General features: G+C 39.4%; 1 protein-coding gene across 7 annotated transcripts in view; it reads right to left on the bottom strand.

Moving 5' to 3' along the window:
* Positions 1 to 17,500, bottom strand: part of DOCK3 (dedicator of cytokinesis 3) — a 639,207-nt gene that overhangs the window by 79,187 nt on the left and 542,520 nt on the right. For all 7 annotated transcript variants that reach the window (XM_037797176.1, XM_037797183.1, XM_037797213.1 and 4 more), the window contains exons 20-24: positions 13,094 to 13,177; positions 11,929 to 12,029; positions 10,724 to 10,805; positions 3,676 to 3,846; positions 603 to 795 (exon numbers count right to left, since the gene is read on the bottom strand). In XM_037797176.1, coding sequence (XP_037653104.1) covers positions 603 to 795; positions 3,676 to 3,846; positions 10,724 to 10,805; positions 11,929 to 12,029; positions 13,094 to 13,177 — 631 coding nt within the window. The remainder of the gene's footprint in view (positions 1 to 602; positions 796 to 3,675; positions 3,847 to 10,723; positions 10,806 to 11,928; positions 12,030 to 13,093; positions 13,178 to 17,500) is intronic.

The following is a 17,500-nucleotide window of genomic DNA, read 5'->3' as shown; positions in this document are numbered from 1 at the left end:
TACATACAACGCACTTCAAGGACGAATCTGGAGGTTCTCTCTGAAAGGCAGTCTGGGATGCTAGTGGTATTTGTTATGCTGTCCTGACCACTTGAGAAATATGGAGGGCTCACTATCCATCTCTCTCTTTACTCCTCAGAAGCTCCTCTTAAGGGAACAAGAGGAATCTATAAGACTGGTAATGCAACGAGCCAGAAAAGAACAGTGGGCTTTCAGGGCTTCCTTTATTTCCATGGCTTATCCTTATGCATTTGGGCTAGATCCTTCTCTCTTCCTCACCCTCCTTGTCCTATGCTCTCTCATCCTGTTGCAGGTATGACAGGCCCCATTCCCAGCAACTGACTAGACTTGCGGGCCCGGAAGCTGCTTTATAAGCCACTCTGTGGGTATACCCCAGGGTGTAGGTCCCTAGGAATAAATTGTGAGTGAGGCAATAGATCTAGGTCCTGGCTGCATTTTATAACATAATTTACTAAAGCTCTGCATTTTAATGGGCACTGGCTTCTTGTATAATGGGTGACAAAACTGATCCTTTGATTACCACTTGGCTTTCACTCTAGAAGAGAGAAAAGTTAAGTCTGACTCTCACCAACTTGATTTACCTGAGAAAGAAAAGAGGCGGCTATCCACAGTCCTGGCAATGGACTGCAGCTTCACCACATCCATCGATTGCCCAATGTGTACAGTGCTGGGCATGCTTCCCAGAGTCCCTCTCACAAACTCAGCCACCTCCTGCACGGTGAACATTTGCAGCAGCTCATCAAAGATGGTTGGGAAGGAATTGAGGAGTGCAGCCTGAAGAAGCAAATGAAACTGTGGTTAGCTCAAAGGTGGGTGTGTCTATCCTGTATGCTCAGACAACGATACGACGTAGTGAAAAGTTGAAAAGGCACTATGGCATCTCTGCCTGTGGTGAGCTTATCCTTGGGCCTCTACTCCACTCAGCCTTGCAGCACTCCTGGGGACTGGTGCAAAGGGAACAAAATTAAAAAAAAAAAAAAAAAAAAAAAAGAATAAAGAAACCAAAACAATAGAACTTACTCAGGTCCAGACCATCTGAAGCTTCCATAACTAGCCAAGGCATGTGTTGACAGGAGAAGGGAGTATAAAGAGAAATTGGCTCAATGTGGCTTAATATTCATAGCTGTACTTGTTCATAAAATGGATTTGACTTTTTTGGTTGTCTCTATGGTCAGGCTCTTGGCTTTCCAATTTTGGTTCCAAACTCAAGCTAGCAACCTCTTAAAGACAGCATGACAGGAGAGTGCTGACTATCTCCAAGCAGCACAGGTAGAACTCCACTCACAGCACCGCATTCAGTGACACAGCTGTGAGAACTAGACCATTTCCTTAGGAGAGACATGTATTCATGAAATCTGAAGACTTGGTAAATTATTTCTTTCATATGTGATGCCTGGCAGTCTCAAGTGTAAATCCAAAGGATGGGAAATGGGTGGACTTAGTCATGAACTCTTGAGGACTGCTGATGGCTTAGAGAGTTCAGTGACCTGGCTGCCACAAGCAAGAGGATCTGATAAAAGAGCGAGTGTGTGTGTGTAGACTTTCCTTTTAAGATCTGAGCTCTGGTAGGCCCATGAAGGAGCCTCCTGGGGACAACGTGATAAAATAGCTCCAGGGTCTCTGAGAAGCAAAGCAGTGCAGGAGAAAGAAAACGACTTTTGGAATTAGATAGATATGAGTTCAAATCCCACCTTTATCACCTACCTGCCACATTACCTTGGGTAAGTTACTGCCTAAGTCTCAGTTTTCTGATCTATAAAATGGGGAAGATGCTATTACTTATCTACTCATATTTGATATGAAGAAAAGATTAGGTGCCTAAAGTTTCCCAAAGAGTGCCTGGCCAGACATAAGGCTTCAATAAACGTTGTTTTTCTTTCTATTCTCATCTAAATGAAAGTAGTCTTCTCAGTCCTCTTAACACCATTAACCCAAGATTTACAAATTCTAGAGGGAAATGGAGTCCCATTGTGACACAGGAAGGTGAGAGTTCATTCTTCCCGAGTGGCAGGTGGGGGAGGAGAGGCTGTTTTTCTTGAGTGCTCCATCAAGAAGTAGACACTAGCACAGAGTGAGTGACAGTTATGCCATGGGAAAACAGGCCTGCCACATTTATTCAGGCCAGGCTAACTTACATGAATTAAGTTCAGACTGGAACTTATATGAATTCTATCTGCACAGGTATAACTCTCTTGGATATCTAGGAGATTGTTTTGCAGGAATTTGAACCACCAGGAAAACATATCACCATAAGCAGCTGGATACAGAAGACAAAGATGGGAAAGTAGGCACTTCATAATCATTAACAAACAGTAGCTGATTTGATCTCTTAAAAGGTGACATTTCCTATGACATTAGGCATCACTGAACAACATACTTGCTGAGAGTTCTGAATTCATGAAACACGAGTGTGGCATCAAAGAAGCAGGCCTGATCCCAACTCAGGTCCAAGCCAAGACCAGGTTTAAACTATTTATCCTGATATGGTAGGAGCTTGCCATTGAGTACAGGGCATTGCTGAGTTCTCAAAAAGCAAATTTGCCTTGTTCTACTAGCTAACTCTGAGCTCCCCATGCGTCTGTGCTGGCTGAGGGGAGGAATAGGTGTCGTGGGCCCCCATTGGCAGAAACAGATGGGCTGGGGGAGGGGCAGGTAGAGAACAGGTCGTTTTGAGTACTTCAGAGGGAAGACCACAGAAGGAGCCTTCTTTCCAGAAGCACCTGGTGACCCCGAAGTATCCCTACTCTTTTATAGTGTCTAACTCCCAGTTTTGCTCACCTTTCCTCCAAGCTGGCAACTGTCATCAGGGTAACATAGAGGCAAGTGGAAACAAAAAGTAGACTATTCTAATCTTAAGTGAAACAGAGTTTTTAAACTACATTCTACACTAAGAACAGAGTTAGCGGCAAGTGAATGAATAGACAGAGAGGTTGTCTGATCTTTGCTTACAGTTTTTTGATGTAATAATTGGTTTCAAAAAACAAAAGTAGTACAATCCATTGCTTAAAATTCTGACACTGATTTTATAAGAGAAAATACCCCCTTGTGATTGGAGTAATGAACAATATCCTTGATTCTTTCTAGGGTGAGGCTGTCTGCAAATAGTAATAGTTTAGCTAGTCAGGCAGTTTTAATACAGGGAGGCAAATTCCTTTCCACCCTCATATTTCCAACAGATTCTAATCCTAATTATTAGCTTAAGCTTTCTAGTTATTTCTGTTGTATGTGAACCTATTTTACTTTCAGCTGCTAGAATGGAGAAGTACTAACTTAAAGTTTTTTTTAAGCAATACAATGACTAATTAGGAAATAAAAGTCCCTTTACCTCTGAAAATCCTCTATGAATAAGATATTCATAAAAAAACTAAATAATATGGTAGTTAAATTTGGTTTAAATTGGGCTCAGGAGAACAAAGCTGTGCTCCTCTACCATAAAGCCATAGGGATGTTTTATATTTGGCAGCTGAGGCATTGTTGGCTTTTGACTTAAAAGCAGTATTTTGTTCTATCAGGTGTTTCCTGTAAGTCATCCCTGACCCAATGGATACACGGAATTCTAGCAGGGCTTCTTCGACTCTGGAAGCCAGAGGAAAAGAACCACCTGCTAAGACAGACAAGGAATCCAGCAGCAAAGCTTCTCTGCAGTTCACAGACCTGAGTGAAAAGGAGTGTTTCTGAGTTTCTGCTGTCCAAACTGAGCACAAATCGGATGGACTGGAAAAGTTCTTGGATGCTGGACCGGAACTGCTCCTCTTCCATCCCACATGTGGCTCGTGAGTACAGGATCCGCGACTGTACAATGAACTTGAAAAGGTACTCCAAAGCCTGAAGGAGTAGGGGGATAGGGATGGAGTGGTGTTGAAGATGGCCAGGAAATTGCACAGCAGGAGATAAAGGCAAAATAACAGCAAATTCTACACTAAAATCAAGCAATGGACAATACCAACTGTGGAGACAGGCACCTTTTCTTTTCTGAAACAATCCTCAAATGATTTCAGAACTGTTTCCTGAGGTTCTGGAATTGAGGAGCCATGAACTATTACAGAAACAGTTGAATTCAAGAACATTCAGAATCAAAAGAAAATTAAGCATCTATACATTTTTCTAGGTCTGGAAATAAGTGGCTCCAAAGGCAATAATCTAAGAACCTCTTTTCAATTTATTCCAAGAAGGAAGAATCCTTTAGGGAGTCTTCTGCATCTCTGAGATAAAGCTGGTGCTTGACACAGTGACTGCCTTCTCATCTGGGGTCACAGAAGTCTGGAGAAATCTTGCCCCAGTTGCATGGCAGCTGGTGGACCTCACACACCACTTTCTGCCCCCTTCCCGAACAGTGCACCTGCTATAAACAGTTCATAAACAATACAGAGGACAAAGTTTCCATAAAATGGTGTGGGAGTAGAATAGGACCCTGAGGAGTCAATGCACGTTGGCCCATACTTATGAGCAGAGTAATTCTCCTTCAAGAGAACAAGTTCAAGACCCAGGACTATGTTTTCTAATCAAAGAACTGCCACAGATCTACCAGATACTGGAAAGGCAGAGCACTGGGGAGAAACAACCAGAGATGAAACAAATGGAGTCCAGTTGTTTGAAATATATAAAAGGAAACAATTCCCAAGCTACCTTTTATGATCTAGTCATCTGTCAAAACGTTTAGCAAAGGAAAACAATATTTGGTGGCACACACAAAACTCAGTTGGCACTAGGGAATGCTAGTTTAGAAGAATGTATATTCCAGAAGATTGCGTAGAAGAAATTATACCGTGTCGCCTCATCTCCATAAATGCTACAGCCTCCATTCTAGCAGCCTTTTAATGCCTGGTCTGTAAAGACTGCAGAAAGTCTGTTAATTTCTAAATCCAGATCCTAGCTGGCCAGACTCTGCCACTATCCCATGATGTCTATATTGTGGTGACTCTTCAGGCCCATTGAAGCAGAAAGTACACAGCCTGAGGCCTAGCTTCATTTATTAGGTTATGCCACTTGAAGTCACTAAAGTAGGAGGTATTTTCTATCAGAATAAGAAAAATAAAGTTTACACTTCCCAAACCAAATACTAGGTAGAAGGTCTGACCTTCCACTTTGGGCATTTTGGTTTTGTACAATTAAGATGACTTGCTAGCTTTGGCTGAGGACATAAGGGACACGGTCAATGAACACTGATATCTACTGACAACCGCTGATACCCTGGAATCCTTACAGGTAAAGGATGAAATAGTTTTCCTTAAATCAGGCTGCAGAAGTCAGGGTGTTTTTCTAATTAAAGTCATGTAGACAAAAAAAAAAAAGTATGCTAAACAGCTGGAAAGATTCACCAAAAATATGGCATGCACAGGAATAGAACATGAGCCTGTTGAGCATCTTACTGTCACATGCCCAAGCCCAGGAAGGAACAGAAAGGATCAGCTCTTTGTAGAACACTAGAAATAAGGACAGGAAAATAAACTAAATTTAGAAAAATATTGGAGTCTTAGGACATTGAGAGGTGGGAAAATCTAGTTATATGCTACACACTCCTCTAATTTTAAAAAAGAAAATTTTTTCCTCATCACTGTTTCTAGTTTTTTTTTTTTTTTTTTTCAGTTTGAAACAGCTACTACAAGAGATGTACTGGAACATCCACCAGTTTGAGTGACAGGCAGAACAAGACAGTGCAGTCATGCACATCTTACAAGGGTTTAGTCCTTCCATTAGGTTCCAAGATATAAAACACCTCACAGAGGAACACAGGGCTGGTGTTAAAGACATCACGGCATGGAAAACAAGCCCACTTCCAATCATCCATCACCATCCAGCTTTCCCCTTCCCCATTACTCTTGATTTTTATCTGACAGACTCAACCAGGGAAAGAAAAGGGGGCAGAGGAGTGGAATAGAAGGTGAGGGATGGATAGAAGTTCAAGGGCACTCCCAACCCTGTGTGGAGATAACAGAGCACTGAACTGTTGCTCAAGCAGCTGCCCTATCCTTCCTCTTAAACCTGAAAGGAAAAGAGAGCCTAAAAGCTGTTACAACCTTTCTACCACCAAGGAGAACTGTGTGTCCTCTCTTTCCTTCTCTTGGCTCCATGCTAAGGACCTGATAACAGCTCAGCAGTGAAAATTGTGTCATCTTTTTAGAACACCTTGTCAAGAGCCATTCTCAAATCCACCAATGATACCTACTGCAGGTGACTCACATGGGAACAAATAATATAACCAAGTAAGAAAATAAAGCACTTTTTATTCTCATTTTCATCTTCTTCAGCAGAACTTCTTTTTAAAGGTTATGACTCTGAAAGAGAAAGGAAGAGGTGGGACATGAGTAGCAAGACATACTGGCAGTGATAAAGAAGAGGACAGGGTTTCTCGGTCCACAGCTTTTGACACCAGAATGAGAGAAACCAGGGCAGGAGCAAAGTGCATCCTGTGAAGATGGATAAAAGCAGGACTGGCTGGAGACTTACTAGTTTTGTCAAGAGGACTTGTAAATTGAAATTTGATGAAGAAGAGGAAATGGCAAAATAAAACCTTGATATTGGATACATTACAGAAAAAGTTTGAAATGACCAGAACAAGTATGAAAGCACCTCAGAAAAGCACTCCCCCTAATGGAATCCTTGCTTCTCCTCACTGAAACCCAATCTTCTTCAGGGAGTCTGCACCTCGTAAATGGCCCTACTATCAACCTGGGTGACCTAACCAGACCCTTTGGAACTATCCTCTGTTCTCCCTTTCTGTCACCTCCCAATTCCATCTAATTGCTAATCTAATGTTCAAAAGTCTCTGCTTTAGATCTAGTTAGGAATAGGGCAAATTGGGCCAACAGGTAAAGGATGATACTCACTGTGTTTTAAAACTTCAATGTCCATGTGAGACCAAGGAAAGAGATGTTTATTTGGTGCAGAATCAATATTTTCTAAACAGTTTAACTCATACAGTATTTTCAAATACCATAATTACATGGAACTTTGAATGGGAGGTAAGACTTGGTTGGTTTGTACAGCTTAGTATGAAATAGTGACACATCCCAAAGTAATTTGGGCAGAGAATAAAAATATATACGCAGGGCCCCCTGAGGAGCCAGGGAAAAACGCAGAAGTGTTAGACTCCCTCACCTGGATTGTTGCTGATGTTCTCGCAAACATTGAGGACTGGCAATTTGGTATACTGAGCCCTCTATCTTGGCTCTTGCCCTTACAGAACTCATTACTGCAAAGGAGAGGCTAAAACTGCTTATAATTGTAACTAAGAGTCTCCCCCTGAGTACCTCTTTGTTGTTCAGATGTGGCCCTCTCTTTCTAGCTAACCCGACCTGGCAGGTGAACTCGCTGCCCTCCCCTCTACATGGGATCTGAATCCCAGGAGTATAAATCTCCCTGGCAACACAGGATATGACTCCTGAGGATGAATCTGGACCCAACATTGTGGGATTGAGAACATCTTCTTGACTGAAAGGGGGATGTGAAATGAAAAGAAATAAAATTTCAGTGGCTGAGATTCCAAATGGAGGTGAGAGGTCATTCTGGTAGGCACTCTTATGCACTACACAGATAACCATTTTTAGGTTTTAAGGTATTGGAATAGCTAGAAGTTAATACCTAAAACTATCAACCTGCAACCCAGTAGCCTTGACTCTTGAAGATGATTGTATAACAATGTAACTTACAAGGGGTGACAGTGTGATTGTGAAAGCCTTGTGGATCACACTCCCTTTATCCAGTGTGTGGATGGATGAGTAAAAAAATGTGTATAAAAACTAAATGGAAAATAGGGTGGGGGGATGATTTGGGTGTTCTTTTTTACTTTTATTTTTTATTCTTATTTTTACTTTTTCTGGTATAAGGAAAATGTTCAAAAAATAGATTGAGGTGATGAATACACAACTATATGATGGTACTGTGAACAGTTGAATGTGCACCATGGATGACTGTATCATATGTGAATATATCTCAATAAAACTGAATTTTTAAAAAATGACGAGTAAAAAAAAAAAAAACTATTGACAGCATCTTTGGTTTATCTCCTTTAAGACAGTGAACTGCTTTGATTAATTTTAGAATGCCATACCAACCTTGCATTCCTGGGTTACTCCACACTTGGTCATGATGTATTATCCTTTTTATATATTGCTGAATTCAATTTGCTAATTATATTTTCAAGATCTGAGTATTTATCATTGAAAAAAAAAAAGAAGTCTCTGCTTTAGCCACATTAGCCTTTAGGTTCCATGAAAACCCAAGATCCTTCCCACCCAGGCTTTTATGTTGTCGTTGTGTAATATATGCATATACTTATATATTTTTATAACGTTTTCATTGTGAAATATGACATGTAAACAGTTAGAAAGCAAAGATCTATGTTACCACTGTCTTGTCAAGAAATAGGATATTGCCAGCATCCCAGAAGCCCTCTGCATATGCCTTTCTGATTACACTCCCTCCCACCCTCCCTCCCCTAGAGGTCCCCACTTGATTTTTACTGTAATCATATTTTTGTTTTTCTTTAGTTCACCAATTATGTGGGTATCCTTAACCAACATAACTTAAAAATATATTTTCTTTCATAGTTTCTACATTTAATGGTATGCTTATGCCTTCCCCAGCACAAGGTTATATACATATTCACCTGTTTTACTTTAATTCTTTGTTTAAAAAAACTTTTAAAAGTGTGAAATGTAAAAAGCATGAAAACTACATAAAAATAATTATATAATTTAAAATGTGATAAAGTGAACACCTGTAATTATCACCCAGGGAAAGATATACAACTGTATCAACACCCTACAAGCCCATCACAATTCCCTGATGTTTTCCGGATATGAGCACTATTTTGACTTTTATAGTAATCGCTTCCTTTTCCTTTTTTGTAGCTTTATCAACTAAATATAAATCAATATAATTTATTTTTGCCTGATTTTTAACTTAACATAAATGAAATCATTCTGCTTACATTGTTTTGCCTCTTGTCAGCATTACGTCAGGAATGTTTTTGTTCTATAATTGGAGTTTATTTTCATTGCTGTCTAGTATCCCATTGTATAACTATACAATAATTTATTTCCTTTTTCACTCTTGATGGATATCCCACTCAAGCTTTTAAACATGAAGATTCCTCTGCCTAGAATGCTCAATCTCCAGTTCTTCATATTGATTTCAGCTCAGAGGCTACCTTCTCAGAGATGCCATCCCTAAACTCTTTATCTGAAGTAACCCCTCCTCTCTATCCAGTCTATCCCATGACCCGTTTATTTCTTTCATAGAACTCATCAAGTTCTTCATTGATATTATGTATTTATCTGTTTTATGTGTTTATTGTCTGTCTTTTCCCCACTCGAATGGAAGTGCTATGAAGGTCCAGACTTTTCTGCCTGGGCCCCTGCTGAATCCTCAGTGACTAAAGCAGTGGCAGTATCAAACAATATTGACAGAATGAATCAGTTACAGGAGAAAAATACTTCCTTCATGATGCCTTCTCTATCCAGTATCCTTAAACAATTAACTCATGGGCTCACATAGAATCCTTTTTTTTTAAGAATCTTTTATATTAAACTCTGTTTTTCTCCTCTCAAATATTGTGTGGGGCACCTGACAGGTGCCGGGGTTCAGAGAATGAAATCGAGGCCCTGCCCTCACAGCACACTGCTCTGCATCTGTGTGTGTGTTCTACCTCTCCTTAGGACACTGGGATATGTTCTGGGGAATGGGCTGGATTTACTTATCTTAGCATCCAAAACAGAGGCTGACTGATAGGCAGACATTTATTGTAGGTAGGAGGACAGAAATGAGACTTGTAGCCTCAGATTTGTCCAGTATGTGCAGAGAAAAAGCAGCAGAAACAAAACCTGTGATTTGATTTTGTTCCTGCAATCTGATGATGCTTGGGGAAACATCTCTTATACTTATTAGCATGAGGACAAGAAGAACAAAAACACAGGCCTAGTACTTCATCTGTAAGACAAGACAAAGACATAAAGAAAGCATGGACTTGCTTTAAATGAGTTTCAGGAGGACACAACAGCATTCTTCAAATAGATACCTGGAGAACTGTGAAGCAAAAGATCAACCAGAGATCAGAAGCAGTAGCCATGAATATAAATTACCAGAAGGTGAAGTTAACTCACAAGGACAGTCGTTGAGTCAACTGGAGCTGCACAGCAATGCAAAAGGCTACCTTGTCATGGAATCTGCCCCAATAGGAATGCTGCCAGTGGCTCAAACCATGGATGGCTCAACAATGGAGGAGCCAACCATGGAGGCCAAGGTCTTAAGATTCTCTTCTTCTCAACATACATTGACTCAACCCTTCCTACTTAAAGTAGTTCTAAAACACAATGTTTAGTAACTACTGAAAAAGGGGAAAGTATTGGAAGATCTTAGTTCTAATCAATATCACCAAAAACTGAAATACAACTTTTCTAAGTTGTGATACTTTAGTAGGTGGAAAGGAGGACTGACTGTATTAGTAAAATAAGCCAGAAGAAGATGGCCAGGAGCCTTGTGCTCATCATCCCTCCCTCTCACTTTAGGGTAAAATGACGAGAAATACTGTCTTCTGTGGAAATCAAGGTGAGGTAAAGGGAATTATGTGGCTCAAGGTGGTCATTCATGAAGGCAAGCCAGCGTACTGGAATGTCTACATTTGTCCTGCATACTATAACGAGATCACTCACACGTAACTGCACTGGTATCCCTCTTATGTATGGCAAATGTAGTACATTACCCTCATGGCTTCCTGAATGTGGTCCTGTCGAATCAGTTCTGCTGAGCAGTCCATGTACCACTTCAAACAGCGGATGAGTTCCCTGGGAAAAGGAACAGATCCAGAAACACTGTTTTATTCCAAAATCAATGTAGCCTGAAAAGTTTGCAGTTCCTGTATTAGACACAGAGGAAATAATACCCTGCTGATGAGCTAGAATGGAGTGATGGATCAATTACAGCCATGGAAACTTCGAGTCATCTGAGACCAGATAACATTCCTTGTTTATAAGGAATCGTCACATTTTAATTAGCAATTACGATCACCCTCCCCATTCTCCCCAACATGCATTTCTTCTTTGTTTACAAGAAAGTTTGTCTAAAGACTTAGTCTGGATGTATATTTATATTCTGTTTTGAATTTTTAGACCTCCAGAACCTGTAACAATGACTATTAAATAGCAGGCTCTGAATAAAGATGTATAGTCCCCCTCCAGCCCACTTCATCCCCCATCCTACTTCCTTAGGACCAAGTCTACTGAGTGGAATGGGGATTACTGGATCAGAAGGTCTGTACACATTTACGTGGCAAACACAGAAGTCAAAACTGCAGGTCCTGGTCAGACAGCAGGCTTCACATTTGGGGTCTATTAGTTTCCAGTGCTGTGTCCTTGGGCGAGTTATTTAATCCCCCTGTACCTCATTTTCCTCTTATATGGAGGAAATAATAGTATTATCTCAAAGTTACCTAGAATACTAATGAGATGACTCATGTAAAGTGAAGAGCGCAATGCCTGCTCTCTAAAGTAACATCAAAGTATCAGAGTTTCATTGACTCTACAGTCTCACTACTTTTAGATTTTATTTATGCTTTCAAAAATTGTGCTAATTTCAAAGGAGAAAATTGTGATTTCTTATTGCTTTAATGGTCTTAAGGTAACCTGTGTTTCCATGTTTGCTTACTGTTTTATTAACTCTTTTATTGGACTGTCTTTATTTTCTTTGATGTTTATTTTTGGATGCTATAGTACTTACATATGATTCTCACGCAAAAAAGCAACACTAATTTTTAGCAGCTTTGCCATAATTTCTTAGAAAGAGTATGGCAACAATGTAGCAAATTATGGTTTTAAATGTCAGTTGAATGGTGGTTACAACTGAACTTTTTTAAAGCCTTTCTTTCTGTTCAAACACAAGACCTTAGCAATGGTGTGAAATGTAACTTACTTGTATGCTAAGGCTCCTGCAAAGTGCTTTTGGATGTATGTGTCCATCACAGGCCGGAAGTGGAAATATTTGATGTCTCGGAGCAGGTTAATGATGAATACCTGGAAGAGATGGAGGGTAGGTCACAGGATTCACTGAAAGCTTTAGACCTATCCCCAGCAGGAAACACAAGTTCTTGCTCCTTAAAAGAATGACAAACTCAGTATTTTCTCTAGTGTCTCCCCATGAGGAATGAATGTAATATTTTATTGTGCCAGTATTTCTGAATTTTCTGCTCTATTCTTACCACCCCCAAACCCCCCACTGTAGACATGGGACTCATCAGTCTGTATTTGTGTTACTCTGAGCCTCTCCTTTACAATAATGCTAGGTGGAGCAGTATGGACCAGGGGAAGGCAAAACAGTACCGGCATAGGTGGCACAATCACTAAGGTGCCCCTGACAACTTTGACAAGAGAGAAAAAAAGATTTCCTCTGAGCCAAATCAATCCACAAAAGGCTGTGCTCTTCAGAAATGGGGCTGGCCAGCCAGGGAAGCAAGGAAAAAGGAAAGCCATAGGGGAAAACTATGTAAGTGCCCATTGCAATTCTTGCCTTTGCCTCCCATCTATCAAGAGGACTAGAGTATTTGGTTGTCCTTGAATATATGGCCCTCATGTGGGACTGAATGTATAAAGCAAAATGCACTAAACATACATATCACTATCTATTCTCTTTAAGTAACCTTCTGAGACTCTGAGTCCCAAACAACTGAATAAAGAGAAAGAATGTGATGCTCAGACCAGCATGAGTCTATACTTCGTAAGTGAAAATATGGGCCATGTCATCTGGTTTTCTTTATTAGTTTCTGGGCCCTTTGCTGGTGCAGGTCACTTTTTAAGGGGCCAGGGAACCCTGCAGTACTGATGAGATTGAGTATCTAGGACTGCAAAGACAAGGTCTGAACCTGACCATGGTGAATTCTGATTTTATAAGGATCTTGTAGGGGACTGCCTGGTAATTTCATTGGTTTATCTTCCTTGGAAGATATTCCTCAGTCCTGTCTCTATTGCAAATAGCTTTACTTTGTGCTGACTCACTCTAATAAATTGTTTCCCTTAGACTTTTGAAATATGTGACAGGAATAATTAAGACAGACAGACAACTCAAGAAAGGTGAGACATACCAGAGACTGAAAAACCAGCAGGCCGTATTTCTCTGTGTTTTCATCCAATATCACAAAGAGTGTATCTAAGATGTCTTGCAGAAACTGAAAGAGCACAAAAAGCAGAGGACTCAGGTCTCATGACACATGATCAAATTTCCATATTCCCATGCATTTAGCTCCCAATAAACAAAGTGAAATGGCTTCTATGATCTCAAACCATCACTTAAAAATAATTTAGTATTTTCCCCCTAAAAAGCAGAAGGATAACTAGGTGGAGCCCCCTGAAGAGCCTTGAGGGAGACCTAGGGAGGCTCTTCCTACTGGGTAAGTGTTAAATTCTAGGAGAAGAGCAATTACCTAAAAACATAGGACATTCTTGCAGAGTAGCAATTTTGAAACAAAGACAATTAAGTGATTCTGATGCCAAACTCATTTTGAGAAAGAGCTCACTTTTTTAGGGTCCCCCAAAGTTAAGTAATCCTTTACTCCCTACTCTGGCCTAGCTATGGAAGACATTTGGATGAGGATGTGGCAAGCTAGGCCTTATCTACAGAAACTATTTTTTTTGGTCTAAGGATTAGGATCTCAGGAGAAGTAAGAATGAAGCTGATGAGTGCTGTTAATGATGCTAAAAGATCTGGCAGGACTGGTTTTTTGGAGCATCTGTCTTTCTCTTTCTGAGATGCAAAAACCAAGGAAGAGAATAATAAATACTGAGGAATTCTTTAAATATCAATCTTACATTCTGCTGGTCAAACCCCAATTTAAATGATACAAAGTCTTTAATTTATTTCAAAATAATATAAAGTAGAAGCGATGGATGAGATGTTGATAGGGCAGGATTGGTCATGGGTTGATAGCTGCTGTAGTTGTACATTTATACATGTAGGGTTCATACAATTCTGTCTACTTTTGTCTATGGTTGAAATTTTCCAATAAAAAGTACAAAAATATTTCCAAATGTCAGCAAATTTTCTTCTGAATGGCTGGAGACAAATTATTGATGCTAAAACCATAAATGCCAGTAGAATATCATTGTACTCTTGTCAGGAATATTACAACTCAGTATTGAAAAGACCACAGAACTTTCTTAATACCTTGTGTGCTACTGGTTGATATTTTAATATGTTTAGAAGGAAAAAATACCCTCAGTATGAATTATCTTAAGTTTCAAAAACAAGTATTAGCTTGTTTACAAAGAGTTCTTACAAAAATTTATGATAATCTGATCAACTGATTAAAACAAAAATTTAATTGATTAAAACAAAAATCAAAATATTTTTATTAACTTCATAAAAGCACACAGTGATACATAAACTTTAAAATTGTTTCTCATAAGGAAATACCAGATTGTGTATTACTGAGTCAGCAGATTTGTAAAATAAAATATAGACAGTGCATCTGTCCTAATTAATTTAATACTTATAATGGTAGTTCTAAGAATGTTTACTGATAGACAGAATGCCCTCTCAAGATTTAATTCCTACCCCACATCTCATTGCTCTTTCTGATCACTCAGAGCACCTCCACTTTCCTAGGAACATCCAGTCCATTGGGTGGGAATCACTAGCTGAACTTTCACCATCAGAAAGTGCCTGAGGGTATTCTTGAACAAAAGCAGGTGGGCAAATCCTCTGTACAGTGCAGAGAAGCCCAACAGAAGACTACTAGGGACTGGCAAGCTACTGTATGTCTGCTAAACAAATATCACAAAAATACATGAAGCAGTGACCTTCCTCAACATGATACAGAGCATATATGAAAAACCCACAACTAACATCATACTCAATGGTGAATGAATGAAGGCTTTCCCTCGATGATCAAGAACAAGAGTAATAAACTCTTAATTATATTCCCTTGGTCTGTTTGTCTGTCCTTTTGCTTGTACCATACTGTTTTGATTACTGTAGCTTTGTAATAAGTTTCAAAATCAAGTTGAATGAGTCCTCCAACTTTGTTCTTTTTCAACGTGGTTTTGGCTATTTAGAGGCCCTTGCCAGTCCATATGAATTTGATGGCTGGTTTTTCCATTTCTGCAAAGACGGTTATTAGAGTTTTGTTTGGGATTGCATTGAATCTGTAAATTATTTTCGGTAGAATTGGCATCTTAATGATAGTATTTTTTCCAATCCATTAACACAGGGTATCTTTCCGTCTATTTAGGTCTTTAATTTCTTTCACCAATGATTTGTAGTCTTCAGGGATATCCTTTACATCCTTGGTTAAATTTATTACTAGATATTTTATTCTTTTCATTGCTATTGTGATTAAATTGTTTCCTTGATTTTCTTTTCTGATTGTTTCTTGCTGGTGCATAGAAACAACACAGATTTTGGGGTGTTGATCTTGTACCCTGCCATTTTGCTAAATTTATTTTTTTGGCTCTAGTAGCTTTCTTGTAGATTCTTTAGAATTTTCTACACATAGGTTCATGTCATCTGTGACTAGGGTTAGTTGTGTTTCTTCCTTACCCATCCAGATACCTTTTAATTTCTTTTTCTTACCTAATTTCCCTTATTAGACCTTCCAGTATAATGTTGAATAGTGGTGGTAAAAACCACCTTACACTCCAGGATGACTATTATTTTTATAAAAAGTGGGAAACAATAAGTGTTGGTGTGGATGCAGAGAAACAGAAACCCTCCTACATTGTTGGTGGGAATGTAAAAGGAGGCAACAAATGAGAAAAACAGTTTGCTGGTTCCCCAGAAAGTTGAGCACAGAATTAGTGTAAGACCTGCCAATCCCTCTTTTAATTATAATCCCAAAGAACTGAAAGCAGGGATTCAAACAGATATCTGTACACTAATGTTCACACCAGCATTATTCACAATAGCTAAAAAGGGGAAACAACCCAAGTGCCCATCAACAGAAGAATGGATAAACAAAATGTGGTACATAGTTTCCCCATTGACCAGGATGATGGCAAAAGATGCTACAGGGTGCTATTCACTCACAGAATCTCTGAAAATTAGCAAAAAGTGGTAGAGCCATCCTTGAAAACAGTAAAAGAGTTGTAGTAACTGGGCAAGGGCTGAATCGAGAAAACAGCTTTAAAAATGGTAGGAGAAAAGCTTATGGTGCCCTTGTTGCTGCTACCCCACCCTCTCCCTGGTATGGGGTGGAGTCACCCTGTGCTTCCATTGCGGGTCACTGGTACTGCTCTCAAGGGGGAACAGTAATCAATATGTGCACACTGGGGTGCTTATATGTTGGTACCAGTTTATCTGGCGGCAGTCTGAAAGACTGATCAAGGAAACTTATCTTGGTCTTACCATCCCAGAACTTGCCCTGTAAGTAGAAGCAGTTTGAGGACATCTGAAGGAGTGTAAGAAACAATTAAGTTGAAGCTGCCTGGGAAAAGATTACTTGCTTTAAGTCATAGAGTAGAGCACCCAGGAGGGAAAGTCAATTTCATAGTGCGTAGAGAGGGCATTTGAATTCCTGTAAATGCAGGAATACTTAAAGCTATGAGGAAGCAAATCCCAGAAAAAGATGCAGGCTCAGAAAATACGGAAAGGACTTTGCACTTCAAATTCATCTTAGGCTGATCTTCTTGATAAGAGGGCTAAACTCTAAGGACAGTACCAGCCAAACAGGGCCAATTTTCAGCGTATGAAAGGTGTTTTTTCTCTTTTTTTTAAGTTTGTTTGTATTTGTTACCTACTGGCACTCAAGAAAATCTCCCTCATATCACTAGCTGGATACAAACTTAAGTAACAGACAGCTCAGGGACTAAATCCGAAAGCTCACACTTTAAAATATCAACATGTACAATGTAAAACAAAAAACTGAAGGAAGCAATAGATGTTTCCACAATAATCATGGGAGACTTCAATACACCACTCTCTCCTATAGATAGAACAACCAGACAGAGGATCAATAAGCAACCTGAGAACTGAAACAATGTGAAAAATGAATTAGACTTAACAGACATATATAGGGCATTACATCCCCAATTACCAGGATATAGACTCTTCTCTAGTGATCATGAAAATTTCTCCAGGACAGATCATATGCTGGGGGCATAAAACAAGTCTCAATAAATTTAAAAAGATTGAAATTATTCAAAGCACATTCTCTGACCACAATGTAATGAAACTAGAAGTCAATAACCATCAAAGATCTAGAACATTCACAAATTTCTGGAGGTTAAACAACACACTCCTAAACAATCGGTGGGTCAAAGAAGAAATTGCAAGAGAAATTGCTAAATATTTAGAGATGAATGAAAATGAGAACACAACATATCAAAACTTATGGGATGCAGTGAATGTGGTGTTGAGGGAGAAATGTACAGCTCTAAATGCATACATTAAAAGGAAGAAAGAGCTAAAATCAAAGAACTAACAGAACAACTGAAGAAGCTAGAGAATGATCAGCAAACCAATACAAAAGCAAGTAGAAGAAAAGAAATAACAAGGA

Source organism: Choloepus didactylus, chromosome 1 (assembly GCF_015220235.1).
Source record: "Choloepus didactylus isolate mChoDid1 chromosome 1, mChoDid1.pri, whole genome shotgun sequence".
NCBI lineage: Eukaryota > Metazoa > Chordata > Mammalia > Pilosa > Megalonychidae > Choloepus > Choloepus didactylus.
Note: the sequence above shows the minus strand (reverse complement) of the source record. Positions and strands in the feature narration are given on the sequence as shown.